The following is a 21,681-nucleotide window of genomic DNA, read 5'->3' as shown; positions in this document are numbered from 1 at the left end:
CCTTGTACTGAAACAAATGATGCATAAAACTGTAATTTTTCCCTCCAATGAAATTAAAATATTTTTTTTTTCAGATCATTGCTTACAACCTCCCTGGAATGACAATGAGAACCTGTAATTTTTCATAAATATGACATATGACATGTGGATTTTTTCCTCGTTGCTGTATAAAATCAATTGCAACCAAGCGCCACCACTGAGGACCATAGCCAAGAGAGCCAAAAGGGATGGAAAGCTTCACCAGCTTGGTGTAATTCTGCTCTTTCGCCACAGAGGGGCACTGTGGGCCCTGCAGTCTTTGTATCAAATGTGCTGAAGGTGTATAAACAAAGACAATTTCCAAGCTTTATTTAATTCATAAAACAGAACAAAAAATGTGAACTATCTATGAAAAAACCGAGTCAAGCAGTACAATATGAAAAAAGCCCTACACAGGAGAAAAGAACATGACACACAGAGACTGTGAGAGCAGAGTCCTCTTTCACTTTTAGCTTTCAATTCTTCATCTTTATAATGAAGATATCGACCATTCACTGGACATTGGCCTTGACACTGTCAGTAACAAAGTGGTGATAAATAATAACACTGAATGTGTTATTAGCCCTTAAACGTGCAATCAGAATTTTGAGCAAGAGTTGTTCACATTAGGAAGACATAAACGTTTCCTAAAACAAATAATTCATTGACAGCTAATAAAAGCTAACAAACCATCCTGTGATTTTTACTGGAACTGTTCTAATTCCTGCTTATATAACAGCTAACTCTACTTTTCCCTCATTGCACTGCTGACTTTTAAAGTTATGAGAAATCCCGCTATCTGCTCCAAAGTATACAGCAGCATAAAATCAACATTTATTCGGGTGTTTTTTTTGGCCTATGATGAGAACCATTTCATTTTGATCTCCAAAGGATTAAGGTGCAATACCATATTTCTGATTTTCAGTACCTGTCATAGCTAGACATGCTTGTAAATAGTCTGTTTTTCATATGAATAAGGGGGATTGTTATAGTCTGAAAGCTGCAAAGACATGAAAGGTTTCCTGCATACAAAAATACAACAAACCTGGATTTAGGGAGTAATGTGAAACCTGTAGTAAAAAAGTAATTTCATACTAAAACACACATTGTAGCTCCAGTAAATACAAATCAACACAAACAATCAACAAACCAGACCTGGCTGAAAGTGTAAAACAAATCCATTCAAATATTCACAAGTTGCTTGGGTTAATATAATCTGGTGACTGTAAGCAAAACCCTCTTGCCACTCGGCAGCCATGTAACATCTATTCTAAAAAACTGCATGTAAAGAATCTCATCAAATTATCTGTTTCAAATTGTTACTTTTTTTTTTTGCAGATTTTGTCCCATCACAAAGTTTTTCAAAAGCTTTTTACTCTCTGGGAGGTTTTTTTCTAACACCATCTTTAGTTTTGGGAATTTCTCTCAGAATTTGTTGAGCTTCTTGTGTCTCTCTCTCTGGCGCTCTTACAATGCCGCTGCTGTAAACACTTCTATACAACAGTGCCGTATTCGCTGGATATTTAAAGGAAAATATAAAGCACATTACACTGGCATTTGAATATTGCACATTAACAGGCAGCGAGTGCTAATATAAACGCTGGATAACGTCACAGTGTAATTTGACAGTACATTTTCTTTTACAGCAACGTTTTTACTACTGGTTATTTGATGATCCAGCATAGTCAAACCAAGTCATATGAATGGCTTCTGACTCTTTCCCAGGTCTGTTTCAATAAATACGTATGTAGTGACAAATCTCACAGTTGCCAGGTTTATACAGCTATTTGTAAATTGCTCAAGAATCTGTGTAGCTCAGTATCGAAATGAGTCACTAAATACTTTTTTTACACTGAAAAATGAAAAGAGAAAAACATCAGAAGATGGGGGCAAAACCAGATGTTCATTTTTTTTTTCTCAATTCAATTTAAATGAATGATTCTGACATGGCAGAAATTCGTAGTCTTGTAAGGTGTCCTGGAAGCAACAGCAGTAGTGACAACACCAGTCATTTACAGCACAGTAGTAGTAGTAATAATAATAATAATAATAACTATTAAAATTCAACTCAGCAGACTGCTAAAAGTTGCCCATCGCTTTTCATATGGGACCACATTCAAAACCAGACCTTAAGCCCTTCACTGAGGTCTAAACACTCAGTGAAGCATTGAAAGACTCAAAATTACAGAGTAGGAGTTGGTTTGTACAAAAAGCTGCAGTTGTAGCTGTCCAAGCCTAGAAAATATGTCAAAAATGCAAACTTCAGAGCACAATGTAATAATATCAATGTCACTTTTTTTGTTGTTGCATGCACTGGAAACTCAGAAGGATCTGTTAATCAATCCAAATGGATCATTTAACATTTACTAAGTAAAAGTCTGTAAGTGAAAAAGTTCAGACACTGTCTCTGAAACCAAAACAATTGAACCTGATAGAGTGGAAGGGGGTGACAGATGGCAGGAGTTGAAGGTAGCCCTGGTTTCTACACATTTGTCCGACACTTTGGGAAAATGGGTCCTCCTTCAAGCCTTCTCTTTCTTACTGTAGACAGAGGGAAAATGGAAGGTTACAGGAGAAAGAAAGATGAAAGACAACATCAACCTCATCATCTTAAGCAACAGCACAGCAAAGCTGACCTCTTTAACTGACAGGAAGCAAGATAGCTGACAAAAAAAGCAAGGCAAAAAGAACATCACAACAAATTGGTGGCTGCAACGTGTAAGAAGAGTTCTTTGTAAATAAATACACAGGACAAACGTAAGCAAGTGGAAAGAACAGGACAGTGTCTTCTTAAATGTGACCTTAGGAAATTGTCAGTAATTACTTTGTGGTTATTGCGCACAATAAAACAGAATATATGTTCATCTCTGAAGAAAATTCTGTCTCAAGATCACGTAATAATGCATGTTCAACAACCAGAAACTAATTACTAAAAAGTGATCAGAGACTCCATGAGAGTCCTGTGGGTCCACTTTTGGGGCTTTTGAAAGGAGTGAAAAAACAGGAGGAACCAAATTCCTCCGAAAATGCAGATAAAAAGAGCAGAAAGACCAAAGACTAATCACTCAAAGTCAGTATAGAAAAATACAGCATAATTTCAAAGTCAAATTCTGTGCTATGAGATTCTTTCTTTTTTTATACAGGTAGTTATCTCATCTACATGTTTCCAAAATTGCAAGATTTTTGCGCTATTTCAGGAATGCCGTGGGACTAAAGAGCAGTCTCCGTAAGCTAGAGATGATTAAAAGAGTGAAGATGTGGACAAGCAACAGAAACTCTCAGAAGAGTATGACAGGAGGCAGCAGAGCTTCCGGTAGTCCGGAAAAGAACTGGGAGATGTTGGCAGCAGAAAGGCAAGGCTGAGCGGTCATACAGTGTGTGACTGTACTGTACTTTTTTTTGTTTTTTACTTAGTCTTAGACTTGAACTTTTTCCCAAAGGCCCTCTCCAGCTCAGGGACAGATAGAGTGAGGGTGAAAGAGCCGTCTGTCTCCGACCTGACAACCCGGGCTTAAAGATGACGTGGGGAAGAGAAAGTATCATAAATGATGTAAAGTGGTTTTGAACATCATATATATATATATATACACAAAATACAAGAAGATAGTAAGACCATTTAAAACAAAACACAAACAAAATCATATCCACATCTAATTTAGTTTTGAAGCTACATTCTGTAGTGTGAATGTTACAGCAATTGAGTCAGAGAGGATTTATTCTGCCCTAGTTTGTTGTACAAAGTAAATATTTTGGGGAAAAAAAGTTGAAAATCAGGTCAGCAAACACAACAATTACTGGTGAAATTTGTGCATGACAGGAAACACTCCACTCACTCGCTTCATTATGTTCTCTCTCACGCTCACAGGCTTTTCTTAGTGCTGAGGTCATAACTCAGGAAGGTACTGTTATGATTGGCTGAGGCCTTTTGGCAGCTCTACTGAGTAACCAACTGATGATATCACTCTCATTCTTCTATTAGCCTCTGATTGAAGTAGAACTCAAGGAGATATAGTGATGATAAAGTGCACTCATGCCCATACTGACGTCTAACTCTGCCAAATGAAACATTACTAAAAGACATAACTAAAAGAATGAAAATAAACTTTAATTAGAGTATTTACTTGACGTTTTGTCAGTTCGAGACCTAATGCCACATCCATACAGTGATCATGCAGGTGTGTGTACCCACCCAGGTCATTGTTGTTCATCATGGCATTGGAGCCCCGGAGGCGTGGACCCTGCTGGGTGAAATGATACCCAAACTTCAGCAATGTGGTGTTTTTCTCCAGCATGTTGGCTATTTCCATCTCCACTTTGTTGCCTAAGGGCTGACTCTGGAGTTCACAGAGAGTGCAGGAAAGGATGGTGGAGAGAGGAAGACGAGAGAGGAATAGATGATTAAAGGCAAAAAAAAAAAAAATCAGTGGTGGGATTGAGGGTTTAAAAAAAAAGTTGATTTCAATCAATAACTGGACTTGAAAAGCAAAAAAGAAAGGGCCAAGAACAAGGAGAAAAATAAAAGTAGGCATTAGTGGGCAATGAGTCACAGATGTCCAACTATGGCATATGAGACATTGCAATGCAATCAGCGAGCATTAGACCAAAGTGGCAATGATGAACTGTGTACACTGCATGACATACATACTGTTCCAGTGTGTTTAAATCTGTCTGTACTCTATGGAGGGTGTGAGCTTTTACCTGATTGTCTATCTTGAGCTCCAATAGTGTGGTGTTATTCTGCAGTGACTCTATGAGGGCCAGGATTCCAGTCCCTGTTATGAAGTTGGACTCAACGTTCAGACTCTTGAGCATCGTGTTAACTTTCAACATCTCTGCCAGGGCCTGAGAAAACACACAGCACTTTGTATTCAGGAACAGCTTTGAAGCCAGGCTGTTCTTGTCAGGCTTTCGTTGTGGTTTGTTCCCCGTTTTGATTTTGATTTTCTTCTGTTCATATTGTACAAATGTCTCCACTGTTTCCTACTCTTAGTCTCTGTTTTGTCTGTGTTAGTTCCCTCGTCTTGCTTGTTTCCATCTCCTGCTTCATTTTGGTAACTGCTATTCCTTGTGCGTCATCTGTGCCCTCACTTTCTGTCTTTGTTTTTCTTCTCATTTCCTGCTTGTTTCCATCTGTGTCTTCGCCTATCCGAGTTCTTTCCACTGTGCTATCTGCCACTTATGTCCACCTATGTCTCATTCTAAAATCTGGCCACTGAGGCAGGCTGCCTCCTGGCTGCATGCCAAATATCCTTAGGCAAGATACTAACCCCATGTTTACCTACTGGTGGTCAGAGGGCCCGGTGGCGCCAGTGTCCGGCAGCCTCGCCTCTGTCAGTGCGCCCCCGGGCAGCTGTGGCTACAATGTAGCTTGCCATTGCCTGTGTGTGAATGACCGAATGTAGTGTAGTGAATGTAGCTTTGGGGTCCTTAGGGACTGAGTAAGGTGCTATACAAATGCAGGCCATTTACCATTTTCCCTTTGTCTGATCATCTGCTTGACTCCACATGTACTCCTATTTGCGTCACATTTTTCTGTATTGTTGGGACTAATTTTCCTTGTTGCCTTGAGTTTGGATACCTTGCTCTTGTTCTGCAGAGCTTTTTCTTCTTTTTGTTTACGCCCTGCTTTTTTACCCTCTTTGTGTATTTTGATCTGTTTAGGAGGAACTTTGTCAAACCACAACATGTTTATTTTAATCTTCATAGTGTTTGTCAAAATAGGACTCATCCCCATTAATGATAAAAAGTGAAAAACTGGGAAGCTGTTAAGATAAAAAGGAAAGAGAACTGAAAAAAAAAAGCAACTTAGGTTGAAAAGCATTAGACTTACAAATGCTACAGGGTCATTGCTCCTTGTTCCTACAATACTGAACCTCTCCACCACTGTGTTCTTCATCAGAGCCTCGGCATATGCCTTCAGAGTTGGGATAGGAATATTCTGGGTACAGAAAAACAAAAAAATTAAATGTTGAAAAACTTATTTCTATGTATTTTTGCATTTTCCCTTGTCATAAACAGTAAAAAATATTAATTGCTGTGATTCATAAGGAAACAAATGCTTGAAGTTTATGTATAAAACTTGAAACCAAATCCAATATACATCCAAATTTAAATATAATTTTTATAATAAATATAGATTATTAAACCTGCACTGTCTCTCTCTTTTTTTTTTTAAACACAACCCAGCATTCTTACCTTGATGTTATTGAGGTTGACTTCTACCAGGTCGGGATCATTCCTCTTTACTCTCAACAGAGTTTCCTCTACATCAGTGGAGTTGGGCTCCTCATCAGGGACTGGCTTGTACTGGGTACACTGGATCACACCTGGTGTGCAACACACGTATAATATAAAAATATATTTACAAAATCAGACTGCTGATGGATAAATTTGCTTTACTCAGGGTCTGATTGGACTAAATCTCATTTCAAAAGCAGCACAAATAATAAGCCTCTCCATTAACTAGTTGACCCAATTTCTGAATCTGCGACTCTAAACATTGTAAACAGCATTTTCTGGATGATTGCTTGAGACTTTGCTTGTGTCAAGCAAAGCGAATACATTTATTTGGTGAAAGTATAGTTTTCCACATTCAGTGTTGCTTTTGGTCGTGGAGTACTCTGCTGGTTCAGAAATGCTGTTCTTCTTCTCCATGCTTGCCCCCTTTTTTTATGGTAATCCAGGCTAAACATCTGTGCAGCTTCACATTTATTTTACTGACAGGGGATTGGTATCAATCTTAAGAAGGTGATTAAGCGTACTTCCAACGAGAGTTTTTTGCAGAGCACAGTACAGGCAGAGTATTAGTATTTGGCCACAATAACCTCAGGAGATTTTCAAAATGATATTTTTTATACTTTGCTGTACAGAGTACCTCGTTGTAAGTGCTCTGCAGCAGAAGATCTAAAATATGGAAAAACTAGAATCCGTTTGGTTTACCAGCACGGGAATTGTGCACCTACTTTAGTAATGGATTGCAAATCTCTGAGATTCAGTCATTAAGGTTAATATGGACCAATGCTTTTGTAAAAAGGGGTTTTGTGCCCTCCTCTGTATCGCTACTCAAAACAGAGTGACAACTTCAGCAGGAGACTCTGGGTTGCTTTATAAGGTAGTCATATTTGGATGTGAGATGCTCAGTCTCTGTTTAGAGCTGGAAGCGTAACTATAGGATGAGCCACCACACAAGATAAACAATAGCTCATTAACCTGTGAAGGAGAGCTAAAAGTAATCCCAGAATTCAATCGTTTACACGATGTAGCATAACATGAAGTGCAAACAGATGAACCAGCGATAGTGTATTCCTGGCAGGATAATAGCAAAATGTATGTGTGCTTATACTCTTTTATCTACCTATCTGGTTTACTTAACATGTTTTACATTATTTGTGCATGTATCAAGTGCAAAACAGAAAAAAAATATGAGCATACACTGTTTTTGGTAAAATAAACATTCTGCAAACATGAGATCACACTTTATTCCAATCCAACTGCAGCATTTTTCTTAAATGATGCAATTTTTTGGTACTAGTTGAGTGATCTGCTTTATTTTAGAGCCCTTTTACTTGTTCCTCAAAAGTCCCTGTAATTCATGTGTACTTGTGTCCAGTAGTATACATTTTGGTAGGTGAGTGCAAGCATGTATGTGTTTCACATACTGTTAAGGCCTTGCTTGTTGACTATAGTGCTGCTGGCCAGGGCTTCATAGTACTGCTGGTTACTCATCAGCGTGTGCATGCCCAGGATGGCTGGAAGAAGAGAAGGAGACTGAAGAATGAACATTTCTTGAAAAAAAAAAAAAAGGATTGAGAAAGAGGAAGCAAGAGAGCAGTGCTGACACTGAGTGGGCTTATTGATTGGCTTGCAACCTTACACCAGACCACCATGCACCAGTCGCTTTCAGCATTGCAATCAAGTCAAACATGAGAAAAAAAAAAGCTCCCGTATACTGGCTTTGACTTCTGCAACCACAGCTGACCTTCTGCTCTTAGCAGGCTGAAGCCAAATCAACGTGCAAGATACTTTATTTGTTATAAAAAATAATGAGATATCAGCCAGCCAAGGCAAAAAATCTATGATGTGCTCTGGCAGCAGGAAATCTGAAATATGTTTCCAGCCAAGCAGTTACTCTGAGGACACAATTAACGGAGCATCTTTGCCTTGTTTCTTTGTCAGAGAGATTGAGAGTATCTGACTGTTTATTTGATTACTGAATGCAGTGAAGTGCATGTATTGCAACAAGCTAAGAGGCTTGTTCACCACGAGCATTTCTCATTTTAAATCCCCGTCTTCTACCAGCAGCAGGGTTGGATAATATTTTTGTCACACATGAAGTATGCATTGTCTTGTAATTACTCTGACAGTGGTTAAAACTAAATGTGTTTACATGGTATGAGTAAGTATACTTCCCACAAAGTCAACTCACTGTCATCCTTAATATAATACGTCCAGCACATTGACTGCAATAACTCAGGCAGGCTAAAAACAAACAAACAAAACAGACAGGAAAACCCCTGAAACATCAGCAACACTGTTTTAATGGCAGCTCGAGTTTCTCCTGATGGTATGGACATTGAAAAAGTTATTATTTTATAATTTAAGGCAAAGAAAAATAACTTCAAACACTATTCAGACAAAATCCAGCAAATGACAATAACTGCAGTGTGTAAAGTAGAGCTGCGTCATATCATATCATACCTGCTATAGCGGTGTCATGCACTTACATTCCCAACTGCTGCCACCTGCAAGCTGCAAGCTGATAAAACACTGGGTGTTTTCTACATCGTCATTAATATAATTTTTACAATTTTTTTTGTGATGTAGCTTACATCGTCCTTCCCCACTATGCAAAAAAAATGTACCAGCAGGTCCAATCGCCCTGCATGAACTAAGTTTTTTGTTAAATACAATGCACGGTCCGCACATGCAACGACACGCCGACTACAAAGTAAAACAAAAAGCACAAATGTCACAGAAGACCAGAGTTGTTCCATGCAGGACTATGTGCAGCGTACAGATACCCTGGGCGGTGATGAACTAATAGATAGAAAGATCCAGAAAATGAAGGTACGGATGATGATGATGAAGAGTTGAATGGTAAGAGTGGAATGAAGATGAAAGGAGTGCTAGAGGAAATGAGTGAAAGTTAGATTAACAAGGGCTAGTTAAACCTATGGTAGTCTACTTACATTCTTTAGTGAGAGCACGCCTAAAATCTTCATATAGAAATATATAGAAACAACTCTTGAAATGGAGAAATGTTATAGTTCAGCTACATGTGCAGACGTAAAATCCAATTAAACTTAAGTACTTTAATTTGTTTGTTTTCTTGGAAAAATTAGCCTACAGAGAAAATTAGCCTACAGAGAGATGTTGTGTGATAGTTACCTGCAATATCACAGAGTTCAGCATCGGAAGCACTGGACAGGGCTTCTTCTAACTCCGGCTCCAGAGTCACAGACTCTATGATTGGATCCACTCTTGTTTTAGGCACCCAGGCTTTTCCTGTAATATAAGGGGGGATATATATATATTCAAAGTAAGTGACTGCAAGCACTACTATTACAATGACAATTATCAGTAACTTTAATTTAGCATTTAGTTTAGAAGTTACATTTGACATACTCCAGTTTTTCCTGGATTTTTGTCAATTTAGGGACCTCTATGGCTACAGATTTGCTTCTTAAGTAGCATTTTTTCACAAAATTACCCAAAATTTCTATATATTCTGTGTGGTGTGACCACATGCAGTGGAAATGCAACTTTATAGTATATGCACTGAATTTCTCTCTAAGGTTGAATTTGTTGAACTGCTGTGTATTAAGGTTATTAAAGTTAAAAATAAAACTAAAAACTAAAGTAATAAAAACTGAAACTAGGCACGAACACATATTTTTGTGAACTAAAATGAAAAAAAACTACACCTTTGAAAAAAAATAAAACTGATGGAAAAGATTTTGTGAATTTGGAAAACTAAACTAAAATACAATTACAGATGAAATGTCTTTACTTTTTGTATTTGTTAATGTGTTAAAATTTGTCATTTATTATAAACTGCCTGATGAGGATTTGATGAATGCTTCTATTGAGGCCAAAAAGTCGAAAAGTTTGTATTTACATTGTAATATCTACACTGATGTTTCATAGTTCTTGCCTCTGGCGTTTGCCGTAAATAAAATAACAAGAAATAAAGATTGAAACTAATGAAAGCTAAACATTTTCAAACAATAAAAGCTAAACTGAAACAAGCAAACCCACTCTGGAAACAAACTGAAACTAAACTGGATTAACAAAAAGTCAAAATGTTTTTTTTTTATTTCTTAAAATAATGGCATAAACAACTTTTTTCCGGAAGTGGATTGTCCCCTCACAGCGAGGGGTGTCAAATCCACTAGACAGTGAAATGTGAATTGCAAAAACAAAGAAGACCATCAACCTGTTAGAACCTATAACTAGTACTGAATACAGTACATACAGTAGTATGGAATTTGAATGTAACTGTCAGTCTAAGGTGAGGACATGTAAGACAAGGTCAGTCCAGTTGCCAAAATCAGTTCTGTTACACAAGCTGTGTGAGGTGAGTATGCTTTCATGTCACACCTGACAAGCTGCTGACTCTAGAAGCCCAGAGATGTCTTTACCGATAGGTTTGCTATGTCTGTATTTGTGTGGCTTGCTCCTCGAGTTTCAGCCAGACATTTTTTCTGATGCTCATATGAACACGTGGCTCTGTGAGAGCAGTTTTTGGAAAGTCACGTGTGACCTGTCTTGGTTAAATGTCATGGCACCGCTGAGAGCACGGCAAAAGCTGTGGCAAGTGGAGTGAGTCCCAAAGCAACAACACCAGCAAATCAGAACGTAACAAAAGTCAGAAAAACAGAAAGAAACTTTATAGAGTTTAAAGAGTTTGACATGGCTGAAGTTCTTCACCACCAGTCAAGTCTGTGTCTAGGCTGTGGATTTCTGATAAACCGAGTTTTAATGTTAACACCTGAGCTACAGGTTGGCTGTTTTCACTGATCAATTTGCCTTTTTAAAATCCATCCACGAGTCCAGAGATATTTGTTTCATTACAAAGTAACACCATCATTTAAATCATGTTTAAGGAAACTTTAAACAGCTTTCATTTATTAATAATAATAACAATAATATCTTAATAAAAAGATTAAACATGAAAAAAATTTGCCTGATTAACTTGATTTTTATTAAACACACCAGTTCCTACCTCTCTTCTCCCCAGTGTAGGGCACCAGGTCTTCTCTGTCAGGATGCTCTTTGGCCTGTTTCTCCAGATGGGCCAGGAGGTTGTCTCTTTGAAACGTCCCTGTTGGTGCTTTCTTTGTCTGGTCCTTCTGGCGCATCCCAGCAGGCAACAATGCATTCTAGACACGGATTTACATTTACAATATGTTGGTATTGCATGTTGGAAAAATAACCCATACTTTTGCTAATTTGACCAGTCTATGCTTTACACTGTGTGAAGTGTGAAGGAATTTTTAGATGCTTTTAGCCAGACTTGCTCCCTGCTTTACAATTCCAATCCAGCCTAATGTAACTCAACATTCATTCCCCAGAGAATGAATCCTTGAGTTTCCCAAAGTACCTTTCTACTCATTCTATCATGTTAAAAAGGTTTTTGTTTTTTTTCCACAGAACTTGGTAGCAGAGACTGTATACGCTCCAAGAAAGAAGAAAGAAAGAAAGTGTACTTTATTGATCCCCGTGGGGAAATTCCTCTCTGCATTTAACCCATTCACTCTGTGAAGCAGTGGGCAGCCATTGGGCGCCCGGGGAGCAGTGTGTAGAGACGGTACCTAGCTCAGGGGTACCTCAGGGTAGCTGTTCAGGGGAATCGAACCCCCAACCTTCCGATCATGGGGCCACCACTCTACCTACTGAGCTATCCCTGCTAAGAAGCCAATCGCATAGCAACAACTTGGTCTCAATCATGCAGACATGGTCAAGACTACCTGGTGAGGTCTAAATCGAGCACCAGAACTGGAGTCAAAGATGATTTGAGCGACTTTGAATGTAACATTGTTGTTTTTGCCAGACAGGCTGGTCTGAATCTTTCAGTGAGTACTCATCGACTGGGATTTTCCCACACAGTCATCTCTGATTTATAGCACAAGACCACACCTGCTGTCAGCTAAGAACAGATGAGATGATGATGAGATGATGAGATTTTTTGCTGCTCCAACATTAACGCTCCATGTCATAAAGTTCAAATCATCTCAGTGACAGTGAGCTCACTGTACGCAAATGGCCTCCACAATCACAAGAGCTCAGTTGAGCATCTTCAGGTTGCGGTGATGTGCCGATAACAAATCCGAAGCAACTGTGTGATGCTATCGTGTAAACATGGACCAAAATCCCAGAGGAATGTTTCCTGCACCATGTTGAATCCGAGCTACAAAGAATTAAAGCATTTCTGAGTGCTTTAACTAAGTCCAACCAAGTATCTCATATCTCACCTCATAAGGTGTCAAGATGTCTGTAGCTTCTGAAAAGTAAAGTGACTTACACCTGCATTCTTTCTAATGGTCAACAGGGCAGCTTCTTTGACTGCAAAAGCAGGGCAGTGCAAAGTCTATGATAAAATTACACTAATCAGACTTTTCAATCACATCCTTCAAGCACAGCATAGCATATCTTTCTTTATATTAGGATTAAAGTCAGTAAGTAGCTTTGTTGGCACCGGATCACTTAGTTTATGTTTCCCTATGTCTCTGTCAGCAGTTATCTCATGCTAAAGTTGTCTCGAACAGGTGCTTATGTGGTTTTATTTTCTTTATCTTGTTCAAACTTCTCTTTTAGTTAAGTCTTGTAATATTTTGAAGCAAAACATAAAGCTAAGAACAAACGACTTTGATTTTTTTTCTTCTGTAACAAGTTTTATGAGCTGCTGAGTGAACTGTATGATGTCAGGCCTAGACAGCATGACACCATATAATTCTCTCTCTCTCTCTCTCTCTCTTCTCTAGCTCAACACAGGACCAAGAAATCTCCCAGACCATTAGTGCACACCAAGTTATTTTGAACCTAAAGCAACATTCAAAACCATGCTCTTAGAAGTGCTACTTATAGCTGCATATCTTATCTGCTTCTCAGCACTTAGGGGCCTCCCTTTCTTTATAAGTCGGTTTCTCTTTTTGCTTCTCACTGTTGTTCATCTTCAGTCAGACTCTCTCCTTACATTAGGAGCTTCCAAATAATAATCTGGTTGTACAGCAATTTAAAAAAAAAACAACAACCGAACATACCCAACACTTTGCGCAGTCAGCACAATCTAAGATATCACCAACACAAAGCTTATATCAGCTGTAGATTACAGCGCTCAGTCCCAGTATTTTATTTTTAACAGCACGAGTCGGCCTCTGTTTCCCTCAGCAACCATCAACTAACAGTCACATGTACAATACGTGTGTCTATGTGTCTATGAGCGTGAAGCTGAGACGATATCATTTCACGATATACGACACATCAAGATCCATTTGAGATACCAGCATATTTATAACGCAAATAAAAATTACCACCTGCAACAAATGCAAACAAACATCAGCACAGATTTCAACTTTCATACGCTCTAATAAATATATCCAATAATACCTGCCAGCAAAACACCACCTCCACCTTCTCAGGAAAATATCCGTCTATTCTGTAGCTACAGGCTCTCTACAACTTTCTTAAAATGGGAAGTTGCAGTCTCAGAGCCATTTTGATGGTTTAATCTATGCCAAATGTTTCACTTTGATTGGAACTTTTTCTACGTGTGATTTGTATTAATCCACACAATCAAACAACTGAGTATGGAGCAAGCTTGGGTCAGTACACTTGTGAGGCAGTACTGTGTGTTGTAAAACACAAAATGTTCTTGTAATTGTTGCTTAATAATCAATAATGGCAGACATGCGTGCAAACTTTCAGTCTGTTTACTGGAACTGATGTGGGAAACCGTGCCGGGAATGTTACAGTCAGAGCAAATGGGCACTTTACTGTTGTGTAACAGGTGACCCTCATAAACAGGCACAAACAAGGTAAGGACATACGCACTGCTTCTCTCTGTTTCCTCTGTTTACGTCAGCGAGTCCCTGCAGTCACTCACTGCTGGCATGAGCCTCGCTAACAAACACACGCACATATCTACTCCACATTATACCCTTCGAGTCATCCCCTTGGCACTGAGGGGGACTCCGGTCTCTTTATGAGGAGTTAGACATTCATCTGGCAGCTATTGCAGCAGCTGTCCACACCTCGACCACTGATTTATTACTCGGTGGTCTGTCGGTGGACGAGAATCAAATGCAGAAATAAACATATCATAAAAAGCAGCAGTGAATAAACACGAGTGCTGATGTAGTATTATAAGTGCTTTAGCTGTACTTAATACAAAAGGAGAAATACTTTGAATAACAGGGAAGACTAAACAGTAACAAGAGGTTATTATTTTAAGGTTAGTATTTTACTTTTTCACACTTTCACTCTTCATTTTTCTATTGTTTCACCACTTTTACATGTATTACTGAATCAAACACTGCCACAGACACAAAAGAACTTCATGTTTAGTTGTAATACTTTTACACAGAGAATCTAAGCTGCGCTCAGCAACAATACAGTCGCGGTCCAAAGTTTGCATACGCTCAATGTGGTAAAAGCTCTAAATGATTTATTTGAACTGATATTTTTCCAGGGTGGAATGAATATACAGCATATATCTTTAATGACTTCAAAACATAAAAATAAAGAATAAAGAATTTATTTCATTTAGGATTTTCTCTAATTCACACAAGGTCAAAAGTGTGGATGACACCCCAACTAATATTTGGTTAAACGTCTCTTAGAAAGTTGCACCTGGAATAGATGTTAAACAAATTCTTCTAAGCAAAATTGGTGGAGCTCATTTATTTTGGCTCATTTTGTGGCACGGAACCAGCTTTACAGGTTATCCCAAACATTTTCAACATGGTTAAGGCTGGAGGTTCGGGAAAGCCATTAAAGAAGCTTAATGCTGACCTGTTTTATTTGGAACACCCAATTCTGTCCATGTTTAGTCTAGTGTGAAGTGAAGTTGAAGAATTCCATCTATTTGAGTATTGTAACAGTACCACTAGCAGCAAAACAGCCCCAGAGCATGATGCAACCACCACCGTGCTTGAGAGTTGGTACAGTGTTCATAGGTTTGAAAGCCTCATCTTTACTTCTCCAAGCATGCCTGTTGCCATTGTGGCCAAAGAGCTCAATCTTTGTCAAATCTGACCAAAAAACTTTTACCAAGAGGGATTTTAACTTGTCCATGTGGGACCCTCTCAGTGCATGGTGATGTAAAAACTGGCTTCCCTGTGGCAGTTGGTATTCCAGTAGTTTCTGGTTTCTGGTAACCTTGAACTTGAGGTTTTTCCTGAACAACCATCCCTCATCTGAGGGTGACAGTTTGGGTTTTCTTCCAGACCTTGAGAAAGTGGTGACACATCCAGACAAGATGTGCTTACGCATAATTGTTTTGAATCATCTTGGAATGTGCACTTGTTTAGAAATGGCTCCAAGAGACCTTCCCAACCTGTGCAAATCTACTCTTTTCTATTGCTCTGAGTAGTGACCAATATTCAGAGCAATAGACAACTGCTATGAAACAAATCCTTTTTATGCTGGCAAAGAGAAAGTACCAGTTGTAGGCCTTGGCTTTGTCAATTTAAAAGAGACTATGGAACCTTCAGCACCGCTTATGAAAAAATGTAAGTGAGTATATGTATATTTTATTTTATTTTGTGTATACTTTTGACCGGTGTGGATCAGAGGAAATCCAAAATAAATTGCTGCTTGTGCACCCAATTCTTGTTTTTACAAGTCATTAGAGATATATGCTGTTATAATCAGGGGTGCACATAAGTGGTCCCCAAGTGCGCATTCGCTGTCAAAATAAAAGACGCGCACCAGATAAGAAGTTGCAACGCGTGTTTGCGTACATAGGATTTTCTGGAGGAGGAAAGACATTTGTTTAGAACTCTTAAAGATGCCGAAGAAGCAAGCTGCTTTAAGCAATTACTTTAGTGTTTCTCCACCTCCAAAGAAATGTGAGAAGGAGTCCGAACCGCAAAACAACCACATATTCTCAGAAAAGTAGTTGCAGGAGGTGAGCTGGCTTCAAACAAATGATAAACGCACAGAGATGTGGTGCAGAATATGCCGTGAAAATCCCACTGAAGCAGACAAAAACAGTGCCTTTTATATGTACGCAAACGCGCGTTGCAACTTCTTATCTGGTGTGCATCTTTTATTTTGACAGCAAATGCGCACCTGCGGACCACTTATGTGCACCTCTGGTTATAATCAATGCACCCTGGGAAAAAATGTCTCAAAGAAAACATTAAAAACTCAAAATTATCATGACATTCATTCCCATGATGAGTTTATGTAAACTCCTGACCATAAATGCCATGGCTTTGTAGACTTTTGTTTTCAGTCCTTTCCTTCAAACATATTTTAACAATTGCTACTGTACTACCACTATAAAAACTAAGATTTATGTTATTTTAAAAACAGAAATTACCAGCTAACAGCAACTCAAACGAAAGCACACTGCAGCTCCAGTGATATACAATGTGATACATTACATTGTGCTGTCTGCTGAGCATGTATGCCCCCATTAATCCCCACTGATACTAACATACTGACATAGCTTCTCCTTATGGACTTCAATGTTATAAACTTACATCAGGATCCAGCTCCTCTAATTCATCCTCTAACCGCTGCAACTCTTCTTCTGACAGTTTCTTCAGCAGCTCGTCCTCGTCTATGTCTCTGTACTTCTCCATCTCCTTCCTCAGAAGCGCCATTGTGGACAGCACACCTGGGGGGGAAAAAAGAGTACAATATCTTGGAAAACAACAGAAATAAAATATTTACACATCAATTATGAGCAATGACGGCAATCAATTTGACAGTTGTATTGTTTGAGGGAATAACAGTATTTATTATTTTCTTGTATTCTCTTTGCTCTTTGTTATTCTTGGGATGTGTTCAACATGTGAGGCATATTCAAACTGTTCTCTCACCTCAGCAACGCCTCCAAATGAAAAAGGCAAACTGTAGGAGATCAGGAGCCTAGATTATATCTATGGATGGAAACAACCAAGAAGCGAGTAATTAAAATGAATGTTGGAATAACAGTGGGTTTGAAGGATCAGAGAAAAGCAACACAATGCTTTAACAGTGGAATTCAGAAGACAGACTGACCTTAATGACCCCCACCTCGGGTAAAATAACAGCAAAGGCAGCCAAGTGCCCGTAGCCCTCTTGGGAAAGCAATTACACCTGAAAGAGGCACAAGTAAATAGTGTGAAGAGAGATTAATAGCTCGCAGAATTAGAAAACAATAGTACGTCATGAACATGGAAAGAAGCGAAACATCATATTTCTCTGCTTGTCATCTCTTCTCTACTACTCCGATTTCCCAGAAAGCAACTGTCCGGAAATACAGAAGGCTTGAAAATACGAAATTCTTTGAGTGCAAAAGAAATGTAGGAGAATTTGTCAAACATTTTCACTGGTAATGCTTTAAATGTTCTTCTTTTCATTTCTCTTATATCGTCACATAGTTTTTGAGAGCTGTTGGAGTGTTCATTTTCATGCCCTCAAAAGGTTTCCATGTGCCACACTCACATCTTTAGATTAAATATGATGCTACAGCCAGCAGGTTAGTACAACTTAGCACAGAGTGGAAAGATAAAAAGCGCTAACCTAGGCCTTCTCAAAGCTAACAATTCCCATCTACCAGCAAATATACAATTAAGCTGTTAACAGAATTGCTAGATGGAACTGCTCCTAGCCAAGACAAGTCTGGTATATAACTGCATCTTTAAGCTTTTATGGAGGTTTTTGAATGACTTAATACTAAATATGAATGAGTTTACAAATGCAGACAGGTGGACAAACTGCACCGTTAATTATTATTTAAGGAGAAATATTTTGAAGCCTTCCTAGGTGTTTTATTATTATTCTCTGCAAGAATTTGTCACCATTTCAATTTGATTCAATTAGACAAAAAACACTGATTGAATTGGTTGGTTTTCACCTATTTGCTTGACACTTGGTAATTTTGCACATATCCTGTTGCTGATCATCTGCTTATTTTCTCCAAGTGTTGCCCTGAAAACTTTATAAATGTTGGATAGGTCAAATATGCTGTCCGTAAACGTGTCTTGCTCTTGTTTCTTTCTCAAACAGCTATGAAGACTCATTCCAAATCTTGCTCTCGAACTCTGTCTTGGCTCTGTGACCAGATGACTGAAAATGGATGAGCTACAGTGGAACATTTGTGGACCAGAGCACCAAACACTGGGCGCGCACACGGTCTCTAAGCCCCAAGTTCCTTAAAGCTCTAGTTCAGACTCTGACAAGTGTTGAGCTGCTACCGATGGATGCCCACATAACAACATTAACTATAACTTCACTGAGCTTGTATCAGGTGAAGGGAATGATCTCAAATTAGGCAGAAAATATAGAGCTGGAGCTCAAAGTGCAGAAAATTGTGTTTTTGAGGAGCACAAATGTGAAAGAAAGCCTATCTTTTTGATCTTAGGGATGTCACCAAGTGTGCTTTGGCTTTAATCCTAAAAAGCGGGGTCAAGCGTGTTGTTCTTTTGTTCTGCTTTCTCTTTTCACTCCATGTCAAGACAAGTTTCCAAAACCAGAAATGAAGAACTGGGCTGCACTCCAAATAGCACTGCAAGCCCACTGGAAGACTGCAACCTGTTCTGATGATATCGAACAGACACTTGCCTGTATTTAGAACATTTCTATAAGCCTCTGCTTCATTACAGGACATTCACTGAGCAGAAAGAGCAAAACAACTAAAAGTGACCTGAACCAGAATGTACCCTCTGCAGTCATAAACATCTAACTTGCCTCTTGCCCTTGAAAGCAGGCCTATTCAATCCTTAAGCCTCTAAGAATAGCTACACTGATACGGGATAATTAATCAAGTCAGATATGTGTAAAACCTTGGGAGGGCAACTGGTCTTGCATGAGCACAGCCTTTCACTAACTGAGAGCAGAAGATAAAAAGAAGATTTCAGAACTAAAGTCTTTTTAAAACTGCGTGTATACAAGTTAGCTACTCCTGGGTGAAGGCAAGATTTTTTTCAGTCATGAAGTACGCAGAGATGTCTGCAATATACACAAATCCTCTCAGAGTGAAGAAAACTGAAATATTCATCACAGAAATGAGCTCATGCAGCAATATTAAAGTAACTTGATTTTTCTTTTTGCAACTCCTCGTTAACTGCTTTCAAACAGCATACAAATGGCACGTGAAGCCTTTGTAGCCATCTTCTACTGGCTGCTGAAATGACCTCCACAACATCTTTGTGCATAACTACTTCACAGATTCACATTCAAATATAAGCATAACTCTACATATCTAAAAAAGTCAATTAAAAGTGATTTTAATTGATTAAATTACCCCTAACATATCTTAGCTGCTCAGTTTGTTCTAGGTCTGATGCTGAAATTGAATAAAACTACAATAATCACACTTAACTGTGCTAATTTTTGGGAAAGTTGAAGAATTAAACCCTAGTTTTGTGCCACACAATCTAAAGGAAAGATAGCAGTTGTAAAAATTGCACAGATATCTGAAATGTCCCAGCAGACAACAGCTGAGAGACAACTGTTCTCCTTTACTCAGCCACATGTCACAATGCATGTGGCAGAAAATAAGCTCTGTGGAAAGGATGGCGTGTTTTATTACTGCCACTCCAAAGAAAAGGCAGTTTGGTTTGTAGATTTAGACCTGGCATTGAAGTTGTGCATACAACCAAAACCATTAAACGCCACACGTTAAATAATCCTTCATTTTGCTGAGGACATTGAACACATCTGTGGCCACTTTTTTTTTTTTGCTTTGGGGCCAGCACAGAGTCATATATCATGATCTGTATACCAGACCAAGTAGCTCACTTGCTGCCTTGGACCTGGGGTCAGGCCATTTGTTCATTCTGCGGAGGTCAAAGTGTCATAATATTTTTGTTAAGTGTAATATCACCAATGAGTGCTGTTATAATCCAGCTGATAATATAATACACGGCTAAACCAGGAGGTAAACAGCAGACTTCTGAAGCGCCATTAAGAGCTGTGCTCATAAAATAAAAATGACTGACAAACAGAAGTTCCACAGCTTAGTTATTTCTAGAGTGGATGTGTGGAGGTCACAGAAAACCAGCAACTTTTGTATACTTCTGAACTCCTGTTTCTGCAAAGTTGTAATAACTTTAATAATTAAATTAAAAGATGTAGTTATGATTGGTCCAAATACAGTCACAATAATAATAATTTAAAAAAAACAAACACCCAATCTGCATTTTTCAGTTTAATATTTAACCTGCGGCAGCCAAATAATGAAAAACAGAAACGGGGAACTTATATTTGGTGTTAATTTTTCCTAGAAAACCACTTTCCCACTTTCAGTAAATGTTAAAGTGTAATCCGGTTCACGGCTTTAACACGGAGAATTGACCTTAACTTACTTGATCGCTTTGCTGCCCGCAGTGTAATGTATGCATTAATTTCCCTACCTCCTCCAGCGCTATTTATAGCCGGCTGGTCCCGCTGGGTGACAGCAACGAATACTTTGACCAGATATGGTTTCCTTCACAGCCGCCTGGAGTCGCAGCAGTGCGAAGTACGGTCCTCTGCAAGCGCGCAACTCCGGGAATCCGCCAAAATCCCCCTAAATCAAACCGTCCATGACCCGCAGACAATCTTGAATCCAGAAGATTTCAGCGCTCACAAAGTTTCCTCCCCCGGCTCTGGTCGACTCTCTGTGGAACTGTTGGGACTGAATCTCATCTCCAGCAAAGGGCAAACCAAACTTCTGGGGAAGAGATCCTCCTCCTCTCCTCGCTCACGGCTGCTGTGTCACTCCTGTGATGTCACGAAGATGCGCTGCCTCCATTATCGGACAATGGTTCGCTATGTAGCGTAGCTCACGATAAGGTTTATGGTTTACATTCGAGCTGCAAGAGTCTGGGTAGGATATCGGTTAGTTTGGTGACTGTTAACCACTTAAGTGCTGGACTCTGGATCCCTATTACTTTACTGTGCAATAAGTTATTGTATTCTTACAAGTACAGTGAGCAAACCCGTACCAATCCGTTTATATTGGTTCTGCAATAATTAAATTAAGGTTGGCTGAAACGCAGACAGATGACTGTCTGTTAAAAAGTACTTGTATTTAAAACACTGTGTAGAATAAGTGGAGTAACAGATGTTTGTGCAGACACGTTACAGTATATGTTTCTAACACTCAAGTCCACTCAAATCCATTAAAATTGTGAAATTACAATTCAGTCAGATTCAGTTTGTACAGACAGCCAAATAAAACTGTTTAAAATACTCATCTTAATTTGGGTGAAGCTACAATTCATAGTGTGTGTGTGTGTGTGTGTGTGTGTGGGGGGGGGGGGGGTAAACAAGCAGCTCACTCTGAGCATTATTTACTTTAAAGGTAATATTACTGTATTTCATGTATAGATTCTTTTTAAAGCTACTTGAAGACATTTGCAATGCAGTTAGTCAGGTCAGGATAGCATGACAGATGTTTACTTGATTACACAGACATTATGTAGGACTAAGATAAGTAATGGATAACGGGTATCGACTTTAAAT

The 21,681-nt window shown here is 38.9% G+C and overlaps 1 protein-coding gene across 3 annotated transcripts; it reads right to left on the bottom strand.

Annotated features, from left to right (window-relative positions):
• Window positions 1-332: 332 nt before the first annotated feature.
• Window positions 333-20,913, bottom strand: tmod1 (tropomodulin 1). Of its 3 annotated transcripts, none has more exons than XM_035907635.2 (13): window positions 20,541-20,913; window positions 17,251-17,328; window positions 17,070-17,129; window positions 16,728-16,864; window positions 11,243-11,399; window positions 9,406-9,522; window positions 7,677-7,766; window positions 6,214-6,344; window positions 5,849-5,956; window positions 4,717-4,860; window positions 4,208-4,352; window positions 3,429-3,528; window positions 333-2,559 (listed from the first exon to the last, which is right to left on the bottom strand). In XM_035907635.2, exons 4-13 carry the CDS (start codon window positions 16,848-16,850, stop codon window positions 2,541-2,543), a joined length of 1,134 nt encoding a protein of 377 aa, XP_035763528.1. In that variant the 5' UTR covers window positions 16,851-16,864; window positions 17,070-17,129; window positions 17,251-17,328; window positions 20,541-20,913; the 3' UTR covers window positions 333-2,540. The 3 variants fall into 3 exon arrangements, with proteins under 3 accessions (XP_035763528.1, XP_006790891.1, XP_006790892.1); XM_006790828.3 differs by having other exon boundaries at window positions 20,589-20,913; XM_006790829.3 differs by lacking the exon at window positions 3,429-3,528 and having other exon boundaries at window positions 20,589-20,911.
• Between the last annotated feature and the right edge of the window lie 768 nt (window positions 20,914-21,681).

Source organism: Neolamprologus brichardi, chromosome 6 (genome assembly GCF_056152115.1).
Source record: "Neolamprologus brichardi isolate AB-2024 chromosome 6, ASM5615211v1, whole genome shotgun sequence".
Taxonomy (NCBI): Eukaryota; Metazoa; Chordata; class Actinopteri; order Cichliformes; family Cichlidae; genus Neolamprologus; species Neolamprologus brichardi.
Note: the sequence above shows the minus strand (reverse complement) of the source record. Positions and strands in the feature narration are given on the sequence as shown.